This window comes from Mucor velutinosus (assembly GCF_035048745.1).
Source record: "Mucor velutinosus strain NIH1002 chromosome Unknown tig00000041, whole genome shotgun sequence".
NCBI lineage: Eukaryota > Fungi > Mucoromycota > Mucoromycetes > Mucorales > Mucoraceae > Mucor > Mucor velutinosus.
Window position 1 is genome coordinate 3,382,291 of NW_027041905.1, and position 22,776 is coordinate 3,405,066.

The 22,776-nt window shown below is 41.0% G+C and overlaps 10 protein-coding genes across 10 annotated transcripts; 5 read left to right on the forward strand and 5 right to left on the reverse strand.

The window, feature by feature from the left end:
- Positions 1–286: 286 nt before the first annotated feature.
- ATC70_001313 (uncharacterized protein) lies at positions 287–1,900 on the forward strand (the record flags this gene model as incomplete). Its single annotated transcript, XM_064820710.1, has 3 exons — positions 287–669; positions 722–1,413; positions 1,470–1,900. The coding sequence occupies 3 exons, from the start codon at positions 287–289 to the stop codon at positions 1,898–1,900; spliced, it is 1,506 nt and encodes a 501-aa protein (XP_064684630.1).
- Positions 1,901–2,085: 185 nt separating this feature from the next.
- Positions 2,086–3,136, forward strand: ATC70_001314 (uncharacterized protein; the record flags this gene model as incomplete). The annotated part of the gene is made up of 4 exons (XM_064820711.1): positions 2,086–2,204; positions 2,268–2,717; positions 2,774–2,846; positions 2,903–3,136. The coding sequence occupies 4 exons, from the start codon at positions 2,086–2,088 to the stop codon at positions 3,134–3,136; spliced, it is 876 nt and encodes a 291-aa protein (XP_064684631.1).
- A 51-nt stretch (positions 3,137–3,187) lies between these two features.
- ATC70_001315 (uncharacterized protein) lies at positions 3,188–4,849 on the reverse strand (the record flags this gene model as incomplete). The annotated part of the gene is made up of 6 exons (XM_064820712.1): positions 3,188–3,875; positions 3,938–4,079; positions 4,142–4,322; positions 4,377–4,523; positions 4,587–4,661; positions 4,730–4,849. The coding sequence occupies 6 exons, from the start codon at positions 4,847–4,849 to the stop codon at positions 3,188–3,190; spliced, it is 1,353 nt and encodes a 450-aa protein (XP_064684632.1).
- Positions 4,850–8,099: 3,250 nt separating this feature from the next.
- On the forward strand, positions 8,100–8,765 carry ALG7 (tunicamycin resistance protein; the record flags this gene model as incomplete). The annotated part of the gene is made up of 1 exon (XM_064820713.1): positions 8,100–8,765. One exon carries the CDS (start codon positions 8,100–8,102, stop codon positions 8,763–8,765), a length of 666 nt encoding a protein of 221 aa, XP_064684633.1.
- Positions 8,766–8,888: 123 nt separating this feature from the next.
- PTC2_2 (Protein phosphatase 2C 2) lies at positions 8,889–9,359 on the forward strand (the record flags this gene model as incomplete). Its single annotated transcript, XM_064820714.1, has 1 exon — positions 8,889–9,359. One exon carries the CDS (start codon positions 8,889–8,891, stop codon positions 9,357–9,359), a length of 471 nt encoding a protein of 156 aa, XP_064684634.1.
- Positions 9,360–11,969: 2,610 nt separating this feature from the next.
- On the forward strand, positions 11,970–12,371 carry CET1 (mRNA-capping enzyme subunit beta; the record flags this gene model as incomplete). The annotated part of the gene is made up of 1 exon (XM_064820715.1): positions 11,970–12,371. The coding sequence occupies one exon, from the start codon at positions 11,970–11,972 to the stop codon at positions 12,369–12,371; it is 402 nt and encodes a 133-aa protein (XP_064684635.1).
- Positions 12,372–12,479: 108 nt separating this feature from the next.
- RHO1_2 (GTP-binding protein Rho1) lies at positions 12,480–13,878 on the reverse strand (the record flags this gene model as incomplete). The annotated part of the gene is made up of 3 exons (XM_064820716.1): positions 12,480–13,399; positions 13,465–13,718; positions 13,772–13,878. The coding sequence occupies 3 exons, from the start codon at positions 13,876–13,878 to the stop codon at positions 12,480–12,482; spliced, it is 1,281 nt and encodes a 426-aa protein (XP_064684636.1).
- Positions 13,879–14,775: 897 nt separating this feature from the next.
- Positions 14,776–15,839, reverse strand: ATC70_001320 (uncharacterized protein; the record flags this gene model as incomplete). The annotated part of the gene is made up of 4 exons (XM_064820717.1): positions 14,776–15,313; positions 15,371–15,429; positions 15,479–15,585; positions 15,647–15,839. 4 exons carry the CDS (start codon positions 15,837–15,839, stop codon positions 14,776–14,778), a joined length of 897 nt encoding a protein of 298 aa, XP_064684637.1.
- A 929-nt stretch (positions 15,840–16,768) lies between these two features.
- Positions 16,769–18,148, reverse strand: ATC70_001321 (uncharacterized protein; the record flags this gene model as incomplete). The annotated part of the gene is made up of 3 exons (XM_064820718.1): positions 16,769–17,248; positions 17,295–17,758; positions 17,827–18,148. The coding sequence occupies 3 exons, from the start codon at positions 18,146–18,148 to the stop codon at positions 16,769–16,771; spliced, it is 1,266 nt and encodes a 421-aa protein (XP_064684638.1).
- Positions 18,149–20,497: 2,349 nt separating this feature from the next.
- Positions 20,498–22,690, reverse strand: ATC70_001322 (Aldedh domain-containing protein; the record flags this gene model as incomplete). Its single annotated transcript, XM_064820719.1, has 1 exon — positions 20,498–22,690. One exon carries the CDS (start codon positions 22,688–22,690, stop codon positions 20,498–20,500), a length of 2,193 nt encoding a protein of 730 aa, XP_064684639.1.
- Between the last annotated feature and the right edge of the window lie 86 nt (positions 22,691–22,776).

A 22,776-nucleotide genomic window follows, 5' to 3' on the forward strand; every position in this document is an offset into this window, starting at 1 on the left:
AAATGTCTTCGACAAGAGCCCGCAGAGCGACGCCGAATGAGTCCAAACTGCTAGGGATAATAATACTGACGCAATGAAATCCTGCAGCACAGTCTGTTGGTGATTGATGCCAATCTCACTCAAACGCTGGACGATGGCGGCTTTTCTTTCCTTGCCTGAATTGATATGAACGGACTTCCGTGTACCCCCCCCCCCTCCCAGAAATTTTGACAAGCAGCGCTATAAAACAATTGAAAAAATTTTCAAGCAGGCAATTCTCTTTTTGTCTCTTATTACATAACATATCATGGGAAACGTCTGGTCTAGATCAGAGTCTCAAGGACAATCACAGCAACCAGAGGTCAAGGATGAAGTAGTCACCACTACCACCACAACTGTCGTGAAGGAGACATCCACCATTCAAGTGGGTGTGAAACGACCTGTCGATGATGGACTCGAGGTCAAAGGCGAATCTGTCGAAGAGGTCCCTTCAAAAAGGCCCAAGAGAAAGGACGGTTGGGCCAAGAAAGCCAAACAGAACAACAACAAAAAAGAGCCAAAGGGAGACAGAAAGGAAAAGACGCTTCAGACAAGACCTGAACATTTGGGTCCTAGAGAGCCTCGTATTCCCAAGAAGAAGGTTGCTCTGTTTGTGGGATTCAATGGAACAGGATATCAAGGCATGCAGTTGTAAGTTGCCTTAATGAGGATGGGGAAGGAAGAAGCTAATCTATCATTATAGAAATCCCAATTGCAATTCCATTGAGAGTGTGTTATTTGATGCCATGGTCAAGGCAAATGCCATTTCCAAGGACAACAGCGACGATGCAAAAAAATCAGCCTGGATGCGTGCTGCTCGTACAGATAAGGGCGTCCATGCTGCTGGCAACTTGCTTTCGCTCAAAATGCAAATCCCAGAAGACTACGATGTTGTCGAACGTATCAACAGCTTCTTGCCACCACAGATCCGTGTGTGGGGTTATGTTCCCTGTATCCGATCTTTCCACGCCAAAAACCTATGCGATTCCCGCGTGTACGAATACTTACTGCCAACATGTGCCTTTATGGCTCCCGAAAAGAAGATCTTGACCGACACACCTACCTATGAAGACGATCTGGTCATCTCCAACAACAACCCAACAAACCCCATTGTCAAATATGCCACTCGCAGCACACCTGAGTTGAAGCAACAGCGACATGATTACAGAGCAACGCAAGAACAATTAGACACATTCACTGCAGCCATGAAGATCTTTGAAGGCACACACAACTTTCACAACTACACCAATGGCAAGTCCTTTAAAGAGAAGAGCGCTCACCGTTATATCATGAGTATCGATGTGTCCAAGCCCATGTACATTGATGGATCAGAATGGGTCAGCATCAAGTTGCACGGTCAATCCTTCATTTTGCATCAAATTCGTAAAATGATCTGTAAGTTGGGCGGAGAGGGGGAGGGTTGTTCTGTTTTTACTAACCTCAAGCTGTAGCAATGGGCATGCTTGTCACTCGTTCGAATACACCCATTTCATTGATCCCCAAGACATTCGAAGAAAATAAGATCAACATCCCCAAGGCACCTGCATTGGGTCTGTTGTTGGAGCGTCCCATTTTCAAAGTGTACAACGACAAGATGAGATCAAAGGCCAATCAAGTTGAGCGAGATATTGTTGATTTCGATGTGTACAAGGACAAGATCAACGCATTCAAGGAAGAATGGATCTACAAAAAGATCTTCGAGGCCGAGAATCAAGAGCATGTTTTTGACGGTTATTTGACCTCTCTGGATGCTCATCTCGGCGATGATTACAAGTATTTGAATCCTGAAGGTGTGATTCCAGACATTTGCCTCGTTAGCACAAAGTACAATAGACCCACCAAGCATGAGTCGGAAGACGAGGAGGAACATGATGATGAATAAGTTACACACACACACACTGAGAGAATAAGGTTTATTCTTCACCCCCCCACAACTTTAAAGCATGACTAAAGCAAAATACCACGCTTCCAACCCCTTTTTTTAAATAGTTTTTTGTTTTTTTTTCTTTTTCTTTTTTTTTTTTTGTTGCTTTTTCACACTTTATCTAATACAAAACAAAATAAACCATGGCTTCTACTGCAAACGATCGTGCTCAACAAATTTTTGGTCATTTAGCCAATGCATCTCCTTCTCTTCAAGGTAAAGTGTGCATTGTGACAGGTGCTGGCTCTCTGTATGGTATTGGGTAGGTTTTGATCATCATTTGCAACACTGAAATCACATACAAACTAACACACATGCTCAACAGCCGTGCCACTGTCATTTCTCTCGCCAAGCGAGGACCCAAAGTCATCTATGCTACTGATTTAACATTGGAAAACTTGGAGGAATTGGCCAAGGAGATCAAGGACACTTACAAGGTGGAGTGTATCCCTCGTGCTGTGGATGCCGCCTCTCAATCCGCTGTAGAGAGCATCATTGATGATGCTGTTGCCAAGTACGGTCGCTTGGATGTCTTTTTCGCTAATGCTGGTGTCGCTACTGGTGATCGTTTGCAAGATGAGGACGCCGAGTCCTTTATGAACATGATGCGCATCAATGCATTGAGTGCTTTCTTGGCTTGCAAGCATGCTGGTGCTGCCATGCTCAAGTTGGGTGGTGGTAAACAAGTTACCGGTGGCTCTATCATTTGCACTGCTTCTGTTGCTGGTATCAGATCTGGTGCTGGATCACCTGAATACTCTGCATCTAAAGCTGCGTAAGTTTTCAAATGTCTTGCAGAAATCTCGGCATAGAACTCAATTGTTTTTGTAGTGTGATCAATTTGTGTCAAACCAGCGCCTTCCAATACGGTGGCACCAATGTGCGTGTCAATGCCATCTGTCCTGTAAGTTTTCACAAGTGTGGATTGCAAAATGTCCGTATTGAATGTTTTGACTGTAGGGCTTGATTGAAACTGGTATGACCAAGGGCACATTCGATTATGCTCGTCAAAAGGGTTCCGCTCACAAGATCGGTCAATTGAATCCCACCAAGCGTTATGGTGTTGCCTCTGAAATTGCTCATGTTGTCGCATTCATGGCCTCTGATGAAGCCTCTTATCTTAACGGCCAAGCTATTGCTGTTGATGGCGGTCTCTCTGCCAGTCATCCCATTGTCCCTGGAAGATTCCATTAAATGTAAACAAAGCATAGTTTATTTGTACCATATATATAAAAAAATCATCTCTCACAAGCCAAGTTGTGTGGTATCTAAAAAGTGTTGAATAGTAGCAATGCCGCTGTCTGTAGTAAATCGCTTTTGTCGACAAACAATACTTCCATGCGCATTGAATGCTCTGATATACACCCAAACGCGTTCCCATTCCAGCAATCGTAAGTTTCTGTGGATGCGCTTGGTTGTGTCAATAAAAGGAAGTGGTTTGCATGACTCGTCGAGCAACTTTGAAGGCTCTACATTGTAATAGTACGTCTTGGCGTTCAATGCATCAGATGAAGTAGAATGCTTCTTAGGCGGAGAGTTTTGTTCGCCTGGTAAATTGACTGCATCCAAAGCACCTGCCAACAACTCGCCATTCATGTATCGATCTGCCTCACTGGACCGACGTCCCAATGTCTCCTCTGATGTGCTGTTCTGGTTGTTAGTAATCAGCGACTTTTTCTGATCCAAGATTTGCGATGTACGGTAACGACTGACGAGACCTTGAAACCCGATGAAGGAGAGGGCAAGGATATAGAATATAGGGCCAAGAATGGGTAGCAAACAATAAAATGTATACTTGAGGATGATGGGCTTGAGAGGCTTCTTTTTTCTCTTGCCATTCGCATCCAAATCACCCACTTTGTTGCTCTTGGGCGCATTCGGTAATCGTTTTTCAAATGATGTGATAATCGAGTTGTATGTCTCGTCCAATGTGCTATTAATACACCTCAGACATGAATATCCCTTCTGCTGTCATATTCCTTGCACATAACTTACAAATCTACCTTTCCCTTACTATTAAAGAAATAATCTCTCAGTTCCAATCCTGCAGTCCAATAAGCCACTGTTCTATCGTTGGCAATATTTGCGTAAGTTCGTCTTTTCTTGAATTTCGACAAGTACTTGAAATAAGGTTGATCTGTTACAAAAGAAATCATGAGTTACTCTTAGCTGCTGGGAATTCATCCATGCAATGTTTACCTGGATCCGACAAAATCTCGAGCATCGGCTTATTGTCAACTTTGTCGTATTTATCTAGCAGCTGGAGCTGTTCTCCAGATCTGGAAACGAGTCTACCACTGACGAAATTGAACATGATGGAAAATGCGTTGGAGGATGGTAATCGGACGCCCATGTGGGGTGTTGCAAATGTGACAAAGTACTGCCATATGTGAGCCTTGCTGTAATGCATGCATTCCGTTATATAATCACTTACTGCTGGCTCAATAGTGTTGAAGAATCCCTTTTGCCCTAAATGTCCAATGGCATATCGCACGATTAATCCACCTAATGAATATCCTATCATACTAATTCTCTTGACTTGCTTTCCATTTTTCCCGAGTCGTACAACTGTTGATTCAATCTAATGTTGTTCCAGTTAGCAGCGATGGTGATGAGATAGCATCCCTATCAAAGCAAGCCTTACGTCTTCAGCCAATCTCTCACCACAAATATCAACCCCATCATACGAGAATTTTGCTTCATTGACGCTCGAATTCAACTATCAATGCAAAACAGAAACATAAACACCTGAAAATAAAATACGCTATCCGACTTGACTCTACTTGCCACATGAATCTTGTCTTGATATTTATCTATCAGCTTTTTTTCAATAAACACCATATGATCTCTGACGCCCCACAATCCATGGGATAGCACAACTAATGCTATATCCTCGGAATCTGGCATGCTTGCTCGAAGGTTAGCTTGCTTGAAATTGTTAGGAACAGCAGAGAAAAAGAGAGAAATGCCTTGATCAAAAATAGATCGCAGTTTTATACGATTGGCCCTCGCGGGGCGGCTAAACCAGTAATACCGTCGATCAAAGCGCATAAAGCCTTGGCTCTCGAATGCTTGATTCTTCACTGTCTCGTCAATTATTCAACACACAGTAGCTCTTGCTATTGTGTCCTGTCATTGTACCTACCATTGAATGGTATTGAATGCTTCAGTGGGCATTTTGAGATTCATCCTCTCTATCGCTGGATACGTTTATACCCAAATATAGCAATGTATATTACGTTTGCAATCCCATAATGGCGATTTTTATCGCTCATGTTAATGGCTGATTGCGCAAATCAAAACAGTTGTGCGCATTTAATGTCTTATCAGTTTTGTTCTGTTGTTAAACAGCACTTCGTTTCAATGAGGTTATAGAGCCATTAAATGCTCTTTAAAATCAATTGTTTTCTATCTGCCAAATCGAAACACTGTATACAACTCAGCTTAGGCTGATGATTTTGCATTTTGCTTGCGAAATCGTAATTTCTAATTATAAGGCTCACATGTCTCTAGATTGGTCTGTACCAAGAGTCAGCCAAAGCAATCAGGCTAAGCTATAGTAACTTTTGATTCGCAATGCCCTTCTGGTAGGCTTCACAAACATCGAAAACCTGTACGATGGCAGTGATGTTGCCACCAGCCAAACCAGGTTCAAACTCAGGTCAACCTGTGAATGCATGCCTTGAATTTTGCGAGCATAATGTCTGACATCTGCCAACCTTCATCATCTCTAATATATTTTCCAGAAAACTATATATAAAAAACGTCGGAATGGCCAATCAGAGATTAGAGACGTAAAAAACTTAAAGCACTGGGTACCGTACAAGGTTCGAAAAAACCATTGGCGAAGCTGGCACTGGGGAGGGAGACTTGGTATCTAATTCAACATTTGGTAACGTTGACCTATAAGGGGGGTTTTACCTCAGCGAAACGAAGGTGCAAAACCATAGTATTCAAGCAGCAAATTCAGGTTTTCATTTCCGTTATTAATAGACTTGTCAACAACATAACGCATCAGAATTTGCTTGAATTAGCTTTACCAAAATCAATATTCGTTCTATCTGAACCAGAAATTGCACAGGCCGCAAAAATGCCCTTCCTCCAGAAGATTTCAGCTACCAAGGATGCGCTTGATGCCGTGCAAATAAAAGCTATAAAGCAATACATAACCAAATTTGGCAGCTTTCAGGCCTTCATACCTTGACATATAGACCTTTATGAGCCACTGGAATGACGCCAAACAATTGCACTTGAGTAGTAGTAACGTCCTGACACCTTTGCTCAACTTGTTGAAGATCCAAAAAAAATGGCCAAAAATCGACCAAAAAGCATGAGGTACCCCTCATGGTTTTCATCGAAAATCAAACGATCGCGTTTTTTACCTTGAAAATGAAGACTTTTACTATGGTATATATTGAATCAAGAATTTCCTCTTGATTCAAAGCAACTTCTGAAACCACGTTTATGAGGTTTTCATATGCAAAATTTTGACATTTTGGCCTAAAGCCTCATTTCATATCTTTTGGAATTGCTCAATAAGTTCAGTCAAAACATCTATTTTACTTGGCACCATTGGAAGCGTCTTGAAAAGTACTCCAAGAATGTATTAGGAAGCATCAGACGATTATCACAATTTATATAGTCGAACATCACAAAACTGTTCTGTCAAGTCGAAAAAAGACGAAGTCTGTCCAATCTTGAAAAGAAAAAGACATACTGAGTTTAAATCAATGTTGGCGGCGGCGCTGCTATTGGCTGACCCAAATGCCTTTCTAATGATGACAATGATGATTGCAATGCTTATTAAATGGGGACAATGAAGTTGAATGAAGAATTGTTTGGCCTGAAGGCTTTTTTGGGGAGGTTTGCCTCATAAAGGCGCCTTTTTCAATGACAATATCTCAAAAAAAAAGCGCTGTAGATCTTACACAAGTCCTGTATTTGCGCATAACCAGCATTATGCGCCATCTTAATAGCATCAGCAGCAAATGGTATAACAATTCTATTATCAGAATATAGAGATTGTGGTTTATAAATGCCGCATAAAACTTGAATTCTCTTTTACATCGTCTCAATAATAGGCTTTGTTTTAATATCAGTGTATAAGCATAAAGATGCTGAGGGAGACATCTCCTCTCCTCCTCCTCCTGGCTTTTATATAACCTTTTACTAATAATTGATTGTTTAAAGTCTACTTGATATATCAAAATTTTATTATATCTGATATAAGATGTCTTCGGCGAGAGCCCGCAGGGCGACATCGTCATCGAGTGTAGCGCGATTGATCGGCTAGTCTACTATATACTGAATATCAAACGAACGCACAGCTTAGCTTACAGAGCTCTGGCGCAACTAAATACTTGCTTCACAGGCAGATACTCGGTGTCAGTTGTGGAGCAGTTGTAAAGTAAATGTACGCTTTTCCAATATTTCAATGCAACGTTAGCGGATGTATTTGTACTTATTGAATGCACAATGCTTTGTTTACTTTTTATACAACTTTTTATTGATCAAGCTTGTGTGTCTTGTCTTCAGGACATGATAGATAGCATTTGAATGATGTAAAGATAACTGTTGTCTAATATGCGGCGGTATATCTCTTCATCTGTCAAACAGTTATTGACAACATTATTTAAGGCACCCAAACTTGTTCTAGATCTGATATATTGATGCCTGACTTGTAAAACGGCTTGAAGTATTCCTTCATGAAAGCTGCAGCCATTCTCATTATGTATTTCTCTTCTCTCCACTCTTTCTCGTTCATTTACACTCTTTGTTTGCGTAGCATCAACACTATCTAAAACCATTTCTTAGTTCTCGTCATATTTTTGTATCTTGACAGCTCTTATTTATAACCAAATCTATAAAGCACTACTCTTGTTACAGTATGTATTGATCTGGTCAATCGATGTACCATTACAAATGCTCACATTTTTCTTGTCTAGTTATTTGTGTCAAATGTCTAGTGTGCGGACAAAAGTAGAGCAAAGATATCCGTTTACTGGCACTCAAACCAGCCATCCTCCCCAAAGAAGAGTCGTTGCTAAAGGGAAGAAAAGAGAATATGAAGCTGTAACATCCACACGTGCTACGTCCACATCAAGTTATTAACCAGTTGTTCATCGCCATCAAACAGACCAAGCAACAACTGTTCAACATGAGAACTCGTGCCTTTTTGACAAGGAAAGCTATTGAATATAGAAACAAAGGCATCCCTCTTGTATCAAATTACGAGCCTTCTCCTTCTGACCAACATCTCAATTCAATGGTATTTTCGGGTACTGATAACGGGCTGGCTGTAATGACAGAAACTATTGGCATGAATCTGAACAAATACAAATATCACTTGTCACTGCATAATAGATTCTCTCTTCTCACCCATCTCAATGCTGATGAAGGCAATTTGTCTGATAGTACTGGTACTGCTGCTGGTAACGATGGCAATGGCGTTGATCAAGTTATTACGAACGATGCTATTGACAAGGATGAAATTCGTGATGGCAGTGTTAAATGCGATGGAAATCTCAATGGTGATGATGACGACGCCGGCGCTACTGCCAATGATCGTGGTCAGACAACAACATTTGAGCCTCTGCCAGAGTCATACAAGATGCGTGCTGAAGATGTCGACTTTGGTTCTGGCCAATTTATGAGGCGAAAGATCACTTTGAAAGACAAGAAAACAACAGAAGAAGGAAAGAAGGTTCAAGAGATTGAGCAGCAATTGCCGAGATCCAGTGTGTTCAGAGTTAAAGAGGTAGAGGATGTCGTGTCAAATCTTGGTGCACACAGAAGCAATGGCCAAGCATTGCGAGCGTTCTAAGACTCAAAGAAGCAAAATACTCTCTCTAACAAGGTTGAGCATATCGACAGGCGTTTCCGTTCTCGTTTTGCTTCGCGTGAAAGATCCTTTTGTGCTGATGTTCGTCCCCAAACGTCACTTACAATGTTCATTGGAGATCGTGGTCTTTGTGTCGGCTCTCGTTTGAAGGGTCATTTAAAGTATGGTGGAAAATGGAAGCCTCGCTTACATTCATCTGTCGCCACTGTGCATACTACCAACGAACACAAGACATCCCAGACGTGCATGTACTGCTTTGGGCCCACCTCTCATCCCACACAAACCATCAAAGCAAAAGATGGTAAGACCAAGGCAAGGTCCATTCATGGTGCATTCCTGTGCTTAAATCCTGCCTGTGTGTCCGTTCTCAATCACAGAGCCATTCAAGGTAGAGACAAGACATCTGCTTTGGCCATCGCTGTCTCTGGGCTTTCCATTCTCTTGTTCAAGCAGCCATTGCCTGTATTCAATCCAAACCCCAGTCAATCCAACACTGGCATTATTTCCAAGACCACCTCTTTCTGCAGCAGAAACGAGAAAAGGGACGGCAGCGGTGCTGTATTAGCGGACGCTTGAGTCTTCAAGGTAATGTGCTCAATCTGGCTTTTTCAAGAGACCGCTTTACTAATTTGTCACTTATTATTATACTCGCAAGATTCAAGCTTTCGTTTTATCTGGCCAAGATTGGACAGATTTGGTCGATTTCGAATCGATTTATTCTATTTTGTCAAATTCGACTATACAAACTGAGGTGATTATCGCGTACAGCCTTAAGCTTTCTTGGCGTACTTTTTAAGGCGCATCCAATGGTGCTAATTATAAAAGATATTATGACTAAACCTACTGAGCAATCTTTAAAAATAGGAAATGAGGTTTTTAGCAAAATCGTCGATATTTTGCATATGAAAGCATCACAAATGAAGCTTCAGAGGTTGCTTTGGATCGATAAGAACATTTTGATTTAATGTATCATAGTAAAAACCATGAGGGGTACCTCATAAGAACTATCCCAGCTGACATTCGACGCGCTTGCAAGAAAATCCTGAAGCAAATCAACGAGAACAAAGTACATATCCAACCGTACTTTAGCCTCATGCTACAACCCCCCTCAGGATGGCACCAACCGCACAACCGACATCTCCTTCAAACCGTTCATTGACTCCTATGACTTCAACAGCCAGCAAGGCCTCACTCGACAGATTTCGACCAGAACATTCCGCACAGCATGCATCGAGGCTCACACCTCCAGCATCGCCAGGTCCAACTGGAATTTCTTCTGGTCTCTGTCCCTGAACCTTGTCCACCGTAATGTCATCTATCGCTTTATCCTAAATATAATTGAATATCATATCAATTGCGCCCGCCTCTTGGTAGTGTCCTAGGGACCTACTTACACGGAGCAATCACTAAAAACAATTTTTTTTTTAAAAAAAAAAGTACTTCATGCTTTTTGGTCGAATTTTGACCATGTTTTTTTTTAGGTCTTCAAAAAGTTGAGCAAACGTGTCAGAAAGTGAGTACTGGACGAGAGCAATTTTTTGGTGCTATTCTAGTGGTTCAAAACGGCTACCAACGCGAGAAAACGCGACTCAAATATACGCAAACTAAGCTGTGTTTTCCATATTTTGTAGTAGTAAGAGGTAATGTAAATATACTGTCTGTCTGTATATGGTTTCATACTGATAATGCAGATGTGTAGCATTGCAAAAGAGTCAAATGCACAGTTACAGGTCGCTTACGGAGAGTTTTTACGATTTAACGAAAGGCTTTAAAGTTGAGCTCCATTATGTCATGACATGTTTTGATTTAGATAGTTATGGGCTCCATTACACATTTTATCAAGTAGTGAATACGATGTGATTTAATGGCAATGATATAGCATCTATAGCTAGCACTTCCCATATAAAGGCTAAGCGCACTAAGCTTTTGACATCATGAACAGAAGAATATAAGCTATGGAATCCTGTAGAAAATGTTTCAAAATAGCCTCAGGTTGTGTGTCAGTCTTCCCATCTTGGGTATAAAACTTCTTTTTTGAGGCGATTAACCGAAGGCAGTGTTGTACAAACCTAAATTCGTGCGAAAGCATAAACTTCATGCCAAGCTTTTTCTGTAGAGAATAGTTGGAAAGTTTATTAGAGCATAATATAGGCTTGATTCATTCTGAAAATGCCGATCATTTTTGTAGTGATATATTAGGGTTAGAGAGAAGAGAAATATGATGCTTGCCAGTACGTGTAATGTGCTAGTAGTATCTGAGAGAAGCAACGAGAGATTCAATCTAGACCTACAAAGTGTTACATCGTTCACAGACGCTCGTAATCTCGTTCAAATGCACGTGCTGTATATGAACGATGCAGTCTTTGTTTATAGTCTCACTCTTTGATATACGATTCAAGCATATCAATAACAGCTGTTTCATCTAGCAGACTTTCTGTTCTATTCATGCAATGCGATTTCTTCAATATGAACATTTGTGACGCGATGCAATGCTGTAGAGCGCGTTACACACTACGGCGATGTAGACTTCTTTAGAGAAGCATGTTTAACTGCGGATGTAACGATGTACATGACAGTGTATGTATTATCCAAAACGAATACCAAAAGCGAGCTTGCTTGGTTTTAAGCTTTTGAGATTCCAGGCATTCTTTTTGGGGATCCAGTAATGCTTGGTTGGTTTCATATTATATTAGTGTTCTCAACATGTACGCCACACACACATTTTGCCCTGATAAACAAAACATGTCAAAGAGTGATATGAGGGGTCATCATGATGTAATAGCCAAGTAAATAAAACGGATGTTTGAAGTATGTATTCAAGAAGCCTTTGCTTCCTTACAGTTAAATGTGTACAACATCATGTACGTTTAGTGAACTTTATGTTGGGCAAACGCCCTTTGAAGTATAGAGATGAAGTGTTAAAAATGCACTCATATAAACGTCATGGTGAAGAAACAAATGTTGGTATTATTTTTAGAGGCCAATCAGCTGCAATTCATGCTAACAATTGCCCACTTGGCACAACATAAACACAATCACGGCTTTGCCTTTCATATTAGCGGCCTGTGATGTCAAAATTGATATTTCATGCATTGCGAGACACACATCAAAACTATATAAAGGACGTGATTTTCGCTACTTTCTTTTCATTTTTCATTATCAAATATTAATTGATTCTTATTAAACATGTTGTCCTCTCACTCTGCTCCCCGTGGTGTTCTCACTGTTAACGTTATTGAAGCCCGTAACCTCCACAAGGAAGACCTTGCTGGTCACAATGATCCCTATGTTGAACTCTGGTTAGACGAAGACTACAAGCAACGTTCCGAGACCGTCAAGAACACTGAAAACCCTGTATGGAACCAAACCTTCACCTTCAACATTGAGGAAGGTTCTTCCAAGCACAAGCTCTACTTCAAGGTCCTCGATAAGGATATGATTGGTGAAGACAAGATTGGTGATGGTCACTTGGATGTCTCTGAGGCTTTCAAGGGTACTCCCATCGATACCTGGGCCAAGCTCCCTGCCAAGTTGGGTCTTACCAGCCATGGTGAACTCCACTTTGACATTGTCTTCAGACCCGAGTAAAAATCTCATGTATAATAGCTAAATGATACCGAAATTCTATTTCAATGAATAAAAACTATTAGTTTATTAAATGTAATTAAAAATTTTGATATATAAATAGGAATGTATTTAATCTTGTTGAGTGGCAGATAACAAGGCTGTAGTAGAGGAAGAGTCTTTGTTACTAGAGATGGCAACAGCTGTACCATCTGAAATACATCTGTACTCTTGATCACGCCATGAGATCTTGGTGCCTGCCATGGCATAAAGATAGAGGGGTAACGCCAATACTTCTCTTGATATCCAAGCACGTAAGAAATGAAGAAACGGGAGTGGTTTCTGAGCATCCAGAGTGTGTAACGAACTAGCACGCACTAGTGTACGATATAATATGCAGTCATTCATGAACCACCATGTCCAGTGAACAGCAAAAAAGAGTGGCATTGGTATGTTAAATACTTGATGAAAGCCAAATGCGCCCATGAGACCACATATGATAGACTCTGTTATCGGCTCCACCAAGGTAGCTGCAGTGACAATGTACTTTCTCAGGCGCACCCATCTTGCACGACGTGCACAGTAACCTCCAATGGATATAGGGCCCAAAGCCTGACAAGCCACGTCTGCACTCATGCGATGTCGAAGGCCTTGGTGCCACAACGCTTCGCCAATGATATTGTCTTCGGCCATATATTTACCAAACTTCTCCAATCCACCTACGCGATCCAAGTCGGACCGACGATACAAGTTTGATTTGCCCATCACACAGGAAGCGATACCCACACCGTTGATGGCTAAATACATTTTAGCGTGGTTTGTATCGAGGAACGTCTGCTCAATCTCGGCAGCGTAATTTGCCGGCTGAACAGCAATTGGCAAATGATGCACCAATCCAATACCAGGCAACATTAATTGATCGACGGACCTTCCCAAGGTATCTCTGTCAACATGCACATTGCTATCCAACACCCACACAATGTCGTATTTCGCTGTCTTGTAGGATTCGACCATGTTGTTGATTTTAGGATTGATGCCGACTTGATGGTCACCTGTTTGTGGTGGTTAGTGACACACAAGACATCATCCTAATGAACCTTGAAGCATGCACTCATACCAACAACCAATCTACTGTCTACATGCTCGTATTCTTGGCGCAGTTTCTCGACGATTTTGATGGCAGGGTCCTTGGCTGATGCCACTGAAAAGATAATTTCAAATTTGGGATAGTTTTGTACAAATGATGATCGCAAATTTGCCTCCAATTCCAAATCAACCCCTTTTAAAGGTCGGATGATTGAAACCCCTTCCGCTTCAGATGCTGATAGTTTTGATGATATTGGCTTTGGTGGATGATTATATCTTGACTGTCTGTCACGAACGGTGAATACATGTCCTACGCGCAATAGGCTGGCGGTGCTTACCCTATGTACTGGCCGAATAAACTCAAGCCCAACATGAAACAGTACCAAGTTACAAGCACATAATTGATAATAGTCCAGGCAGACCCACTTGATGTATCAGAATCCATTATTACTTGATGGCCACTAGTGAATTGCCATGGAAACAGGAAAGGAAAAGGGATGTTTGGACAGAGAAACAAAAGACCCCTTTTTTTTTGGTTGAAGGAAGAAGAAAAAAAAAAAAAAGTAAACAATCGCCTTGAACTCCCCTCAATCTATATTTATTGTCAGTACAATCAACCCATTTGAGGCTTTTTTCCTTGTTTTAATTTCTATTTATTGTAAAACAGCATGTCCTTTACCAACTTGACATCAAATGAGACATACAACCTTAAGGTAGGCGAGCCTACATACATTGGAAGACACAAGTATGGCATTGAATCAAAATTTATCAGTGAAAGACAGCGTAAGAGACCCCATTTTTCTCATTAATGCATGGCATACTCAGCTCTCTCTATCTCTCATTAGTCAAAGTGATACTAGAAGAGGACAACCGATGCTTTATTACAAATGTAGGCATGAGGCACAGCATAGCATGGCATGCGGACTCGCTGACTATACATTAGCTCTCAAATAAAAGAGTCAGGCTGAATCAAGCTGCAATTCTAATCAATGATGAGCATCAGTTACAAGATGGAGATGAGATTGACTTGTTATTGGAAGGCATCAGGGTGAGAGCATCATTCATAGCAGTGCATCAATTCTAGCGCCTAATCGATGCTGTAGAAAGGAAGACACTTGAAATTCAGATTCAATCTGCCCCAACTCGCTGAAAGACTAGTTCGTAATGTTGCCGTGATAAAGAAACAAAGAGAAGCTAGTGTAGACGACGGCAACAACAGCAGCGACTACAGCTACAGCAGTAATGAAAACGAGCTCAGCAACGATGAGCAAGACGATGTTATAAACTACAGCGACATTTCACAAGAATCTAGTTTATTAGGCGATAAAGACTATCTTGCCAATTAAGCAGATACGAAATCATTGACATCCTTCAACCAATTGACATACTCCTTTTGCTCCTTGTAATCAACGTAATCTGGTAAAAATGTAGCTAATGCTGTATCAATACCACGCTCCTCCAAATAACGACTGAATGTTGTTTGAATCTGCTCATCCAGCTCATCAAATACAGGACCCATATAAAGATCTTGTCTTTGCTCTCCAATATCCACAGTTGCCATGTCTTGAGGCTGAATTTGTCCTTGCTTGAAATATCTTACTGCATCAATGTGCAAATAGCCATCTTGAGCTACTGTGTTCAATACCAAGCTGCCTCTGTCTTGCTTTTCAATGATAACAGTAGCACGCACAGGGAATGAGACATCGTCCAGGTCTTGGTCTTTGATGGCTGTCACCTCTTCCTCTCCTGCTGTAGCCTCCTTTTCATCAGCAATGTCGGTTGTGTCTTTTGTGATGATTTTTTGGCCATCTTGTAAATCCTCTTCTGTAAATTCCTCTACCGTGTTGTTGATGTCAGAAATGGAGAAAATGACATTGATCCTATTGTAACAAGGTTTGCATGAATTGATGCTTGGGATAGAGCCCTATTCGACTTACTTTTCATTGCCAAATGTACGAGTCAATGTCACCTTGTCATGCCCTACTCTGTCCTCAATCTAATGTCATATGAGTTGTGGTTTCTCTCATGCTACACTATGGACTTACCTGGAACAAATTGGTATCAAGGAATTCTTTGATAAAAGCAGGCGTCTCAGTCTCGGTCTTTTCAAACTGCAATTCTTCATCCAACAGATGAACAAGGTCAGGGTCAACTATCATGAACAAGCTTTAGCTGTTTATTGTTTCTATATCTACATGCGTTTTGAAAGTTACCATCACCGCTACTTGAACGAGGTGCAGCAACTGAAAAGGCTCTTTTGCTGTTGGCTGTATCAAAAGTGGCTGGCTGCAAGAATGTCTTTTTCATAGCAGGACGAATGAATCCATTTTTGTAAGCGGTACGAGCAAAAGCCTGACTCTTTGCTGTATTTACTAAAGGGCGTAGTAAAAATCTAAAGCTAGACATGATAAATTTATGGTAAAGAGATGTGTTTACTGTTGATGCATGTGCTTTGCAATGCTAAAAATTCGGGGATTTGATATTGCTGCTTTCCATCTTTCCATTATGTGGCTTATTGTGTGGTCTTTGAGCCATCCTGTTCAATGCTGATCTGTAAGCATATACCATAGCAGAACTCATAAGAGAGGTGTCTATATTGAAACATGATGCTTTGGATATACCAGAGCTAAAAGAAGATATATTCAACCCAAATGCATTAAATATGAATAGCATATACTGAAAGACCTGACTAAAGTGATGTGCGATGTTCATTATTGACCATCTGTGATCATTTCAATTTAACAGCACCAAAGGTAAGTCGACAAGTTTTCTTCATGCTTTTTTATTGTCGCAATTTACAGTCGCTTGGCAGTACCCCTATGATCAACAGTGTGATAATGTATCTCACTGAAAACATCCGGATTCGAGGTTGCCGAAATTCCTCTCAGATGTTCTCTTGGTATCTGTTACACATCCAAGCTTCTTGCTCTATCAAGCAAATTGGACACATCTCATTGCTGGTTGATCTATTTAATAGATTGACTCGATATCAGCTGTTATCACGAAACTCTCAAATGTTACATTGAAATATTTCCATTTGTACAAAATTGCTCTAGTTGGTTCCTTTAGCAAATCGCAAGATGATACATATAAACACTGTGCGTGCGTGCTTTAATTTTTTGTTCATTAAATTCGCATACACAGTTTCATCCACTGTATTTGTTTTGGTCTTTGTATAGACTTGATCCGCCACGATTCACAATATATTCAACAAGAAAGTGCCAAACGTTTTAATAAGACAAATGTGTAGATAAAAAAAAACATACAAATGGGAGGGATGAAGGTAAGATTGAGGGGTATACATATAGATTTGTTTTGCTTGTTTTGAAGCTATATCAAGATGATCTCACACCACTCATCCCAGCAGCGCCAACACCGAATGCCGGTTCCTCACCCGAACTACTCACTTCAGAAGGACCTCTGACCGTGGTACTCCTATTGACACCACTAGTATCACGATACACACCCGTTAGATCTGTGTGTGTTAAATGTCTAGCTGTTCTCGTCTTGATTCCAGGCGGTGAGGTGGTTAGATTTAATAAAGCTCTAGGGATAGGTAGCAATCCTGTCATTCTTCTAGCTGCCCAGAAACACACATTCATGGGCAAGAACATGAGTGTCACTAATACACGTTGTGCTGATTTACGTTGATCTTGCTCGATACTGTAGCATATGAATTGATCAAAGTCTTGTACTTTTTGGTCGATTTCTGTAAATCTCTCCTCTGACCATGAACGAAGCGACGTTTCCTTCTTTTCAAATCGTTTCATTGCTTTGCTCAATTGCTGAATACTTGGTGCAATACCCTGAGCAACCTATTTTGTCGTCAATATAAGCTATCTACTACAAGACCCATATTACCTGTCCAAGATCCCGCTTGGTTGCAAACGCCTTTCTCAGCCCATCCATTTCATCTTCCATCATTTCAATCTTCTTTTGCAGTACTTCGATTTCTGTTTCATCGACTTGTATTTCGCTCTGTAAGAACAGCGTTCTTTCCCGTAGTAGAGCCATGACATGTACCAACGGCTTTAATGTCGCAGCTAATACAAATACAGTAACATTAAAGGTACTCATGTACTTTTCGTAATTGCTTAGAAAATATCGGCTGTATTGTAGTGTATAGCCGGCAACTGCAGGTGACATGATGACCCAAGCCAAACCTATCAGTTCATGCCTCCTTAACTCTTCTTCAACGGAAGCTTTACGCTTCATAGCATATTCTTTTCTTTTAGAGTCCATGTGTTGCTGTTGTTGTTGATGGTGAGCAGCGTATTGGTGAATCATGCGTCGTGATCTGGCGCTTTCGTAATAGGACCATGGCACTGTGGAGCAATCATGCATACTATGAGTGGTCTGCCTCACATAACACATTTGACATGTATGTACAAACCTGTTATCCATTTATATACATAATACAAGATCAAGAGTATCATGATAAAGTCGCTCCACACTTCAGCACTACCTGCCACAAAGGCACCCAATGTTGGAATCACAGCCAAGATGATGGGCCATGAAATGGATGAAGAAAACTCATCTTTGTTGTTGCTGTGGTCTGCGTTGGTAGATGTTGTACGATTATTATAACTAGGACGAGTGCTATTATAACGAGGAGCAGGTGAAGGTGTTCTAGGCTGTTGCTGTGCTGGATAGGAACGTGGTTTATACCCACGAAGAAAACCTTCGTCTTGATGTTCTGTCGTATCTGCTGACATTGCTGTATAGATGAATCAAGAAAGAGAGACAATGAGAGAGAGAGAGAGAGAGAGAGAGGAAAGAGGGGGGGGGGATAAAACGCGAAGGCAAAACTTGCTGCTTTTTATACAAAACCCATTTTATGCTAAAATCACATAACACAACAAACATCAGAAGACTTGGGTTGTATAAACAAGGATGCTGTGGTAAGTTCAAAAAAGTGATATATTAAAAATTAAGCTTAAAACAGCTGCATTTCCGCTAAACCAAGTGTGTGTGTGTGTGTGTGTGTTCATGTTGGCGTCTATTCTTTAAGTGTATTTACTGCCCACTTGAGCTTCGTTGCATGCCCGTTTGTATTAGTTCGTTAAAAGCGGTTCCATGTATGATTTGATGTGAAATCGTTCTATCAAAGGCTGTTTAAAGTTTGTTTGTGTCGACATGAATGTTACATGTACACACATATTCTAGATCAGGTTACCTCATCAGACACACTAAAACCTTTTTGTTCTTGAGGAGTGCTTTACCTAGGCTCTGTTTCACTTACATTCGGCAAAGAGTCAGTCAGAAGATATGTAATTCATGCGCATCTTGCCCTGCTTCTGGATCACAACGCAATAGTCAGACCTGCTTGCATAGCTGCTTTCAAAAACCTGCTTGATTACAATCACATGTACAACGATGGATAATAAAACTAATTGATTGGATTTTTTTTATTCGATATGGCAACTTGATCTTTATAGACATACGAGTGTTTATGCTTCGGACGACTCTCTATCTTCGCTTCGCTTCGGTGAGAACCAACTTGCGCAACGACAGCTCGCGCTACCAATCGCCCTTGCGTATCTTATCAAAATACTGCTACTTTCATTTTGACCCTCCACTTGCACATGAAAACCCTTTATATTATCTGTGGATCTGATTCTTATGTAATGTTCCACATCCGTATACACGTAGATACTTCATAAACGGGCAAGTAGCATACAGAGATCACACCTTTTTAGTCAAAAGTGTGCCTAATACAGCAAAATTTGAGTGCATTGGAACCGTGTTTTCTCGCGTTTAAGACCGTTTTAGATCGTCAAAATAGCACCAAACAATTGCTCTCATCTGACAGTTACTTGCTGACACCTTTGCTCAACTTTTTGGGGATCAAAAAAAACATGGCCAGAAATCGACCAGAAAGCATGAGGCACCCCTCATGGTTTTTATCGAAAATCAAACGATGGCGTTTTTCACCTTGATAATGAAGACTTTTTCTATGGTATGTATTGAATCTATCTATCTAACATAACCCCTGAAATCATCTTTGTAGGACTTTGATATGTTAAATTTCGGCTTTTTGGCCAGAAACCTCTTTTCATATTTTTGTAAATTACTCAAAAAGTTTATTCAAAACATTTACCTTACTTGGTTCCATTGGATGCGCCTTGAAAAATACTACAAGAATGCATTAGGAAGTACGAGCTGATCAGCACAATTTATATAGTTGAATCTCATAAAGTAGTTTAATCAAGTTGAAAAACTATTGAAATCTGTCCAATCTGAAGCAGATTGTAAGTCTGAGTTGGAATTATTTTTGGCTGGTGGGGCAGGCTGGCAAGCTCAATGCAATAATAGTTGCTTTTGAAGCCAATGAAATTAGATGACGAATTACATAGCACTGCATTTAGCTATGCTATTTTCTTTTGAAGCCTTGCATCTAATAATTTCAGTTTACCAAATTGCTTGTAAGAGATCAACTTCTTTCCTTTTTGAGGCTTCGAACGTGTGTAGGGACAACAAATCTATTATGTAATGATCTATTCGAAAGTGCTAGTGAGAGGTATAAATTGTGTCAGGTATTTAATATAGAGCAAGTAGAAAAAAACGTCTAATTGTAAGTAGTCTGTAATCTTTGGCATGAATACGTACTCACAATCTACTATAGGTTCATGCTCAATCAGTGCCTCTTAACCATTAGTAAACATTTGATTATTAGGAGGTGTTATTTGATGCGATTCTCTTTTTTCGTCAATTGAAGAGAAGAATACTTTTTTTTATAGTATATTAATCTATCATTTTGTTTAAGAAAAATAGGGCAGCATCGCTGTCAAATACAGTTGCTTCTATGCATTAAAGCGGGACGTTATAAATGCCATTTGTAGTGTATAATACCAATACACATTACTCACATAATATCTTATTCACAGGCTCAAGTTTCATATCAAGATCGATAGGGATTATAGTGTAGTATAAAATCGTTTTTTAATTGTATATAAATGTTTATGTAGAGTAGAAATAATACAGAAAAAAAATGACAAGTTTATGTGCGAAGTAATAAGAAAAAGGAAAACATGAGAATATATAATTATAAAGAGAGTAGAAATTTACATACGCTCCAAAGGTCTCAAACCCAACATACGCATGGCGTTACCGAGAGTAATACGAGCAGACCAGTACATGAGCAAACGAGCATCAGCGACAGCGGGATCAGCGCCTCTGACCCAAAGGTTTTCGAAACAAGCAGAAATGTCATGAGACAGCTTGAATGCATAGGTGACAACATTACAGGGTTCATAACCGTTAAGCAAACTCTTGATGAGGTCGGGGTATTGAGCAACAGTACGGATAACATCGACAGCTTGAGGCTCAGTTAACAAGCTCAAATCAGCATTGTGATTGATCTCAAGGCCGCTCTTACGCTCAACAGAGGCAAGACGGGCATGAGCATATTGAATGTAAGGTCCAGTATCACCCTCAAATGTGCACATACGGGCCATGTCGAAATCGTAGTTCTTGATACGACGAGCAGAGTTGTCTTGGATCTTGACAGCAGAGATACCAATCTCATCAGCCACTTGCTCAGGGTCAGCAATTTCAGCATACTTCTTCTCGTTCTTGCGCATCACATCGTGCATGGTTTCCTTGGCCTCCTCCAAAATATCCTCCAAAAAGACGACTGTACCCTTACGAGTAGACATACCCATCACCATACCAAAGTTGACGTGCTCCAACTTGTTGGCCCATTCAAACTTGAGCATCTCCAAAGTCTTGAAGAGTTGCTTCAAATGGAGATCTTGTTGAGAGGCGACAACGTAAATCATCTTGTCAAACTTGTACTTTTCGTAACGTTCCATGGCAGCACCAATATCACGGGTCAAATAGAGAGTGGTACCATCCTTCTTTTGCACCACAGTCTTACCGAGCTTGTACTTTTCCATATCAATGATCAAGGCACCCTCAGACTCCTCCAACAGCTTGCACTCATGAAGCAACTTCATAGCCTCAGCCATACCCTTACCGACTTGAGACTCACCAGAATAGACATCGAAATGGATGTTCAGACGACCATAGATATCTTTGTACTTGACAATAGACAAGTCTCTGAAACGACGCCATAAAGCGAGGGCCTCCTCGTCGCCATCCTCCATCTTTTTGAAATAAGAACGAGCTTGATCGTGAATAGTCTCGTCTTCACCAGCATCCTTGTTGATAGCGACATAGACATCGTACAGATGCTTGATGGGATCAGCGACAAGCTTCTCCTCAGAGCCGTACTTGGCGAAACCGACAGCCAAAAGACCGTATTGCTTACCCCAATCACCCAAATAGTTCATAGTAATAGTCTTCCAGCCATTGGCATCGTAGATGTTGCGGACAAAAGCACCAATGATGGTAGAACGAAGATGGCCAGCGTGGAAAGGCTTGGCAATGTTGGGAGAAGAGAATTCGACAATGACAGTCTTTTCATTACCGAGAGAGTTATGGCCGTACTTTTCAACCTTGTCAGACACTTGGCCCAAGGTCAACTTGATCAAAGCGGTCTTGTTGATACGGAAGTTCAAGAAAGGACCAGCGGCGGAAGACTCAGTAACGTATTCGTTGGGGACAAAAGAAGCGGCCCACTCCTTGGCGATAGCAGCAGGGTTGCCCTTGAGACGGAGACGAGGCAAAGCAATGGCCAAATCACCATTCTCGAGAGAGCGAGGGTTATCGATGGCTTGATAAACGATAACGGGATCGAGGTTACCAAGAGCAGCAATTTGAACAGTGATCAAGTTTTTGAAAGCGTCCATGGGATTGACAGAAGGGTCGGAACCACTTCCAGGTACATCGGGAATGGTGAGGGCCTCCTTGGGAGCATTGGCAACTAATTCAGCAGCCCACTTGACAGCTTCTTGAGCAGGCTCAGTAGCTTCAACAGCCTTGATGTAATCAGTTTGACCTTCAGATCTCAAACTGTACCAAGCACCAAAATCAGCAAATGTGGGTGCATCGCCGGTCAAGAAAGTGGTAGTCTTGGAGGCAATACGAGCCTTCAATGCATCAGTGTTGTTGACAAGAGCCAAATCTAACAAATAAGCAGCGAGTTGATTGCTGGCATTGCTTTCATCCAAGAGGTTGTGAGCGCGAATGAGGTAACGGACAGTGTTGGGGAGGGTCTTTAATTCGACATTGTTGTCCTTGTACAAGAAAGCAGAGCCAGCTTGGACAGTGACAGACTTCTTTAATTCAGGGCTGCTAGCGATAATGGCCAAGATGCCAACAGTGATGTTCTTGGTGTCGACCGTCAAACTCATAATGAGGGAGAAAGGGGAAAAAAGTATATAGAGAGAAGAGCTTGAAAAATTCTGTTACATTTTATATGTCGTTTTGTAAAAAAATA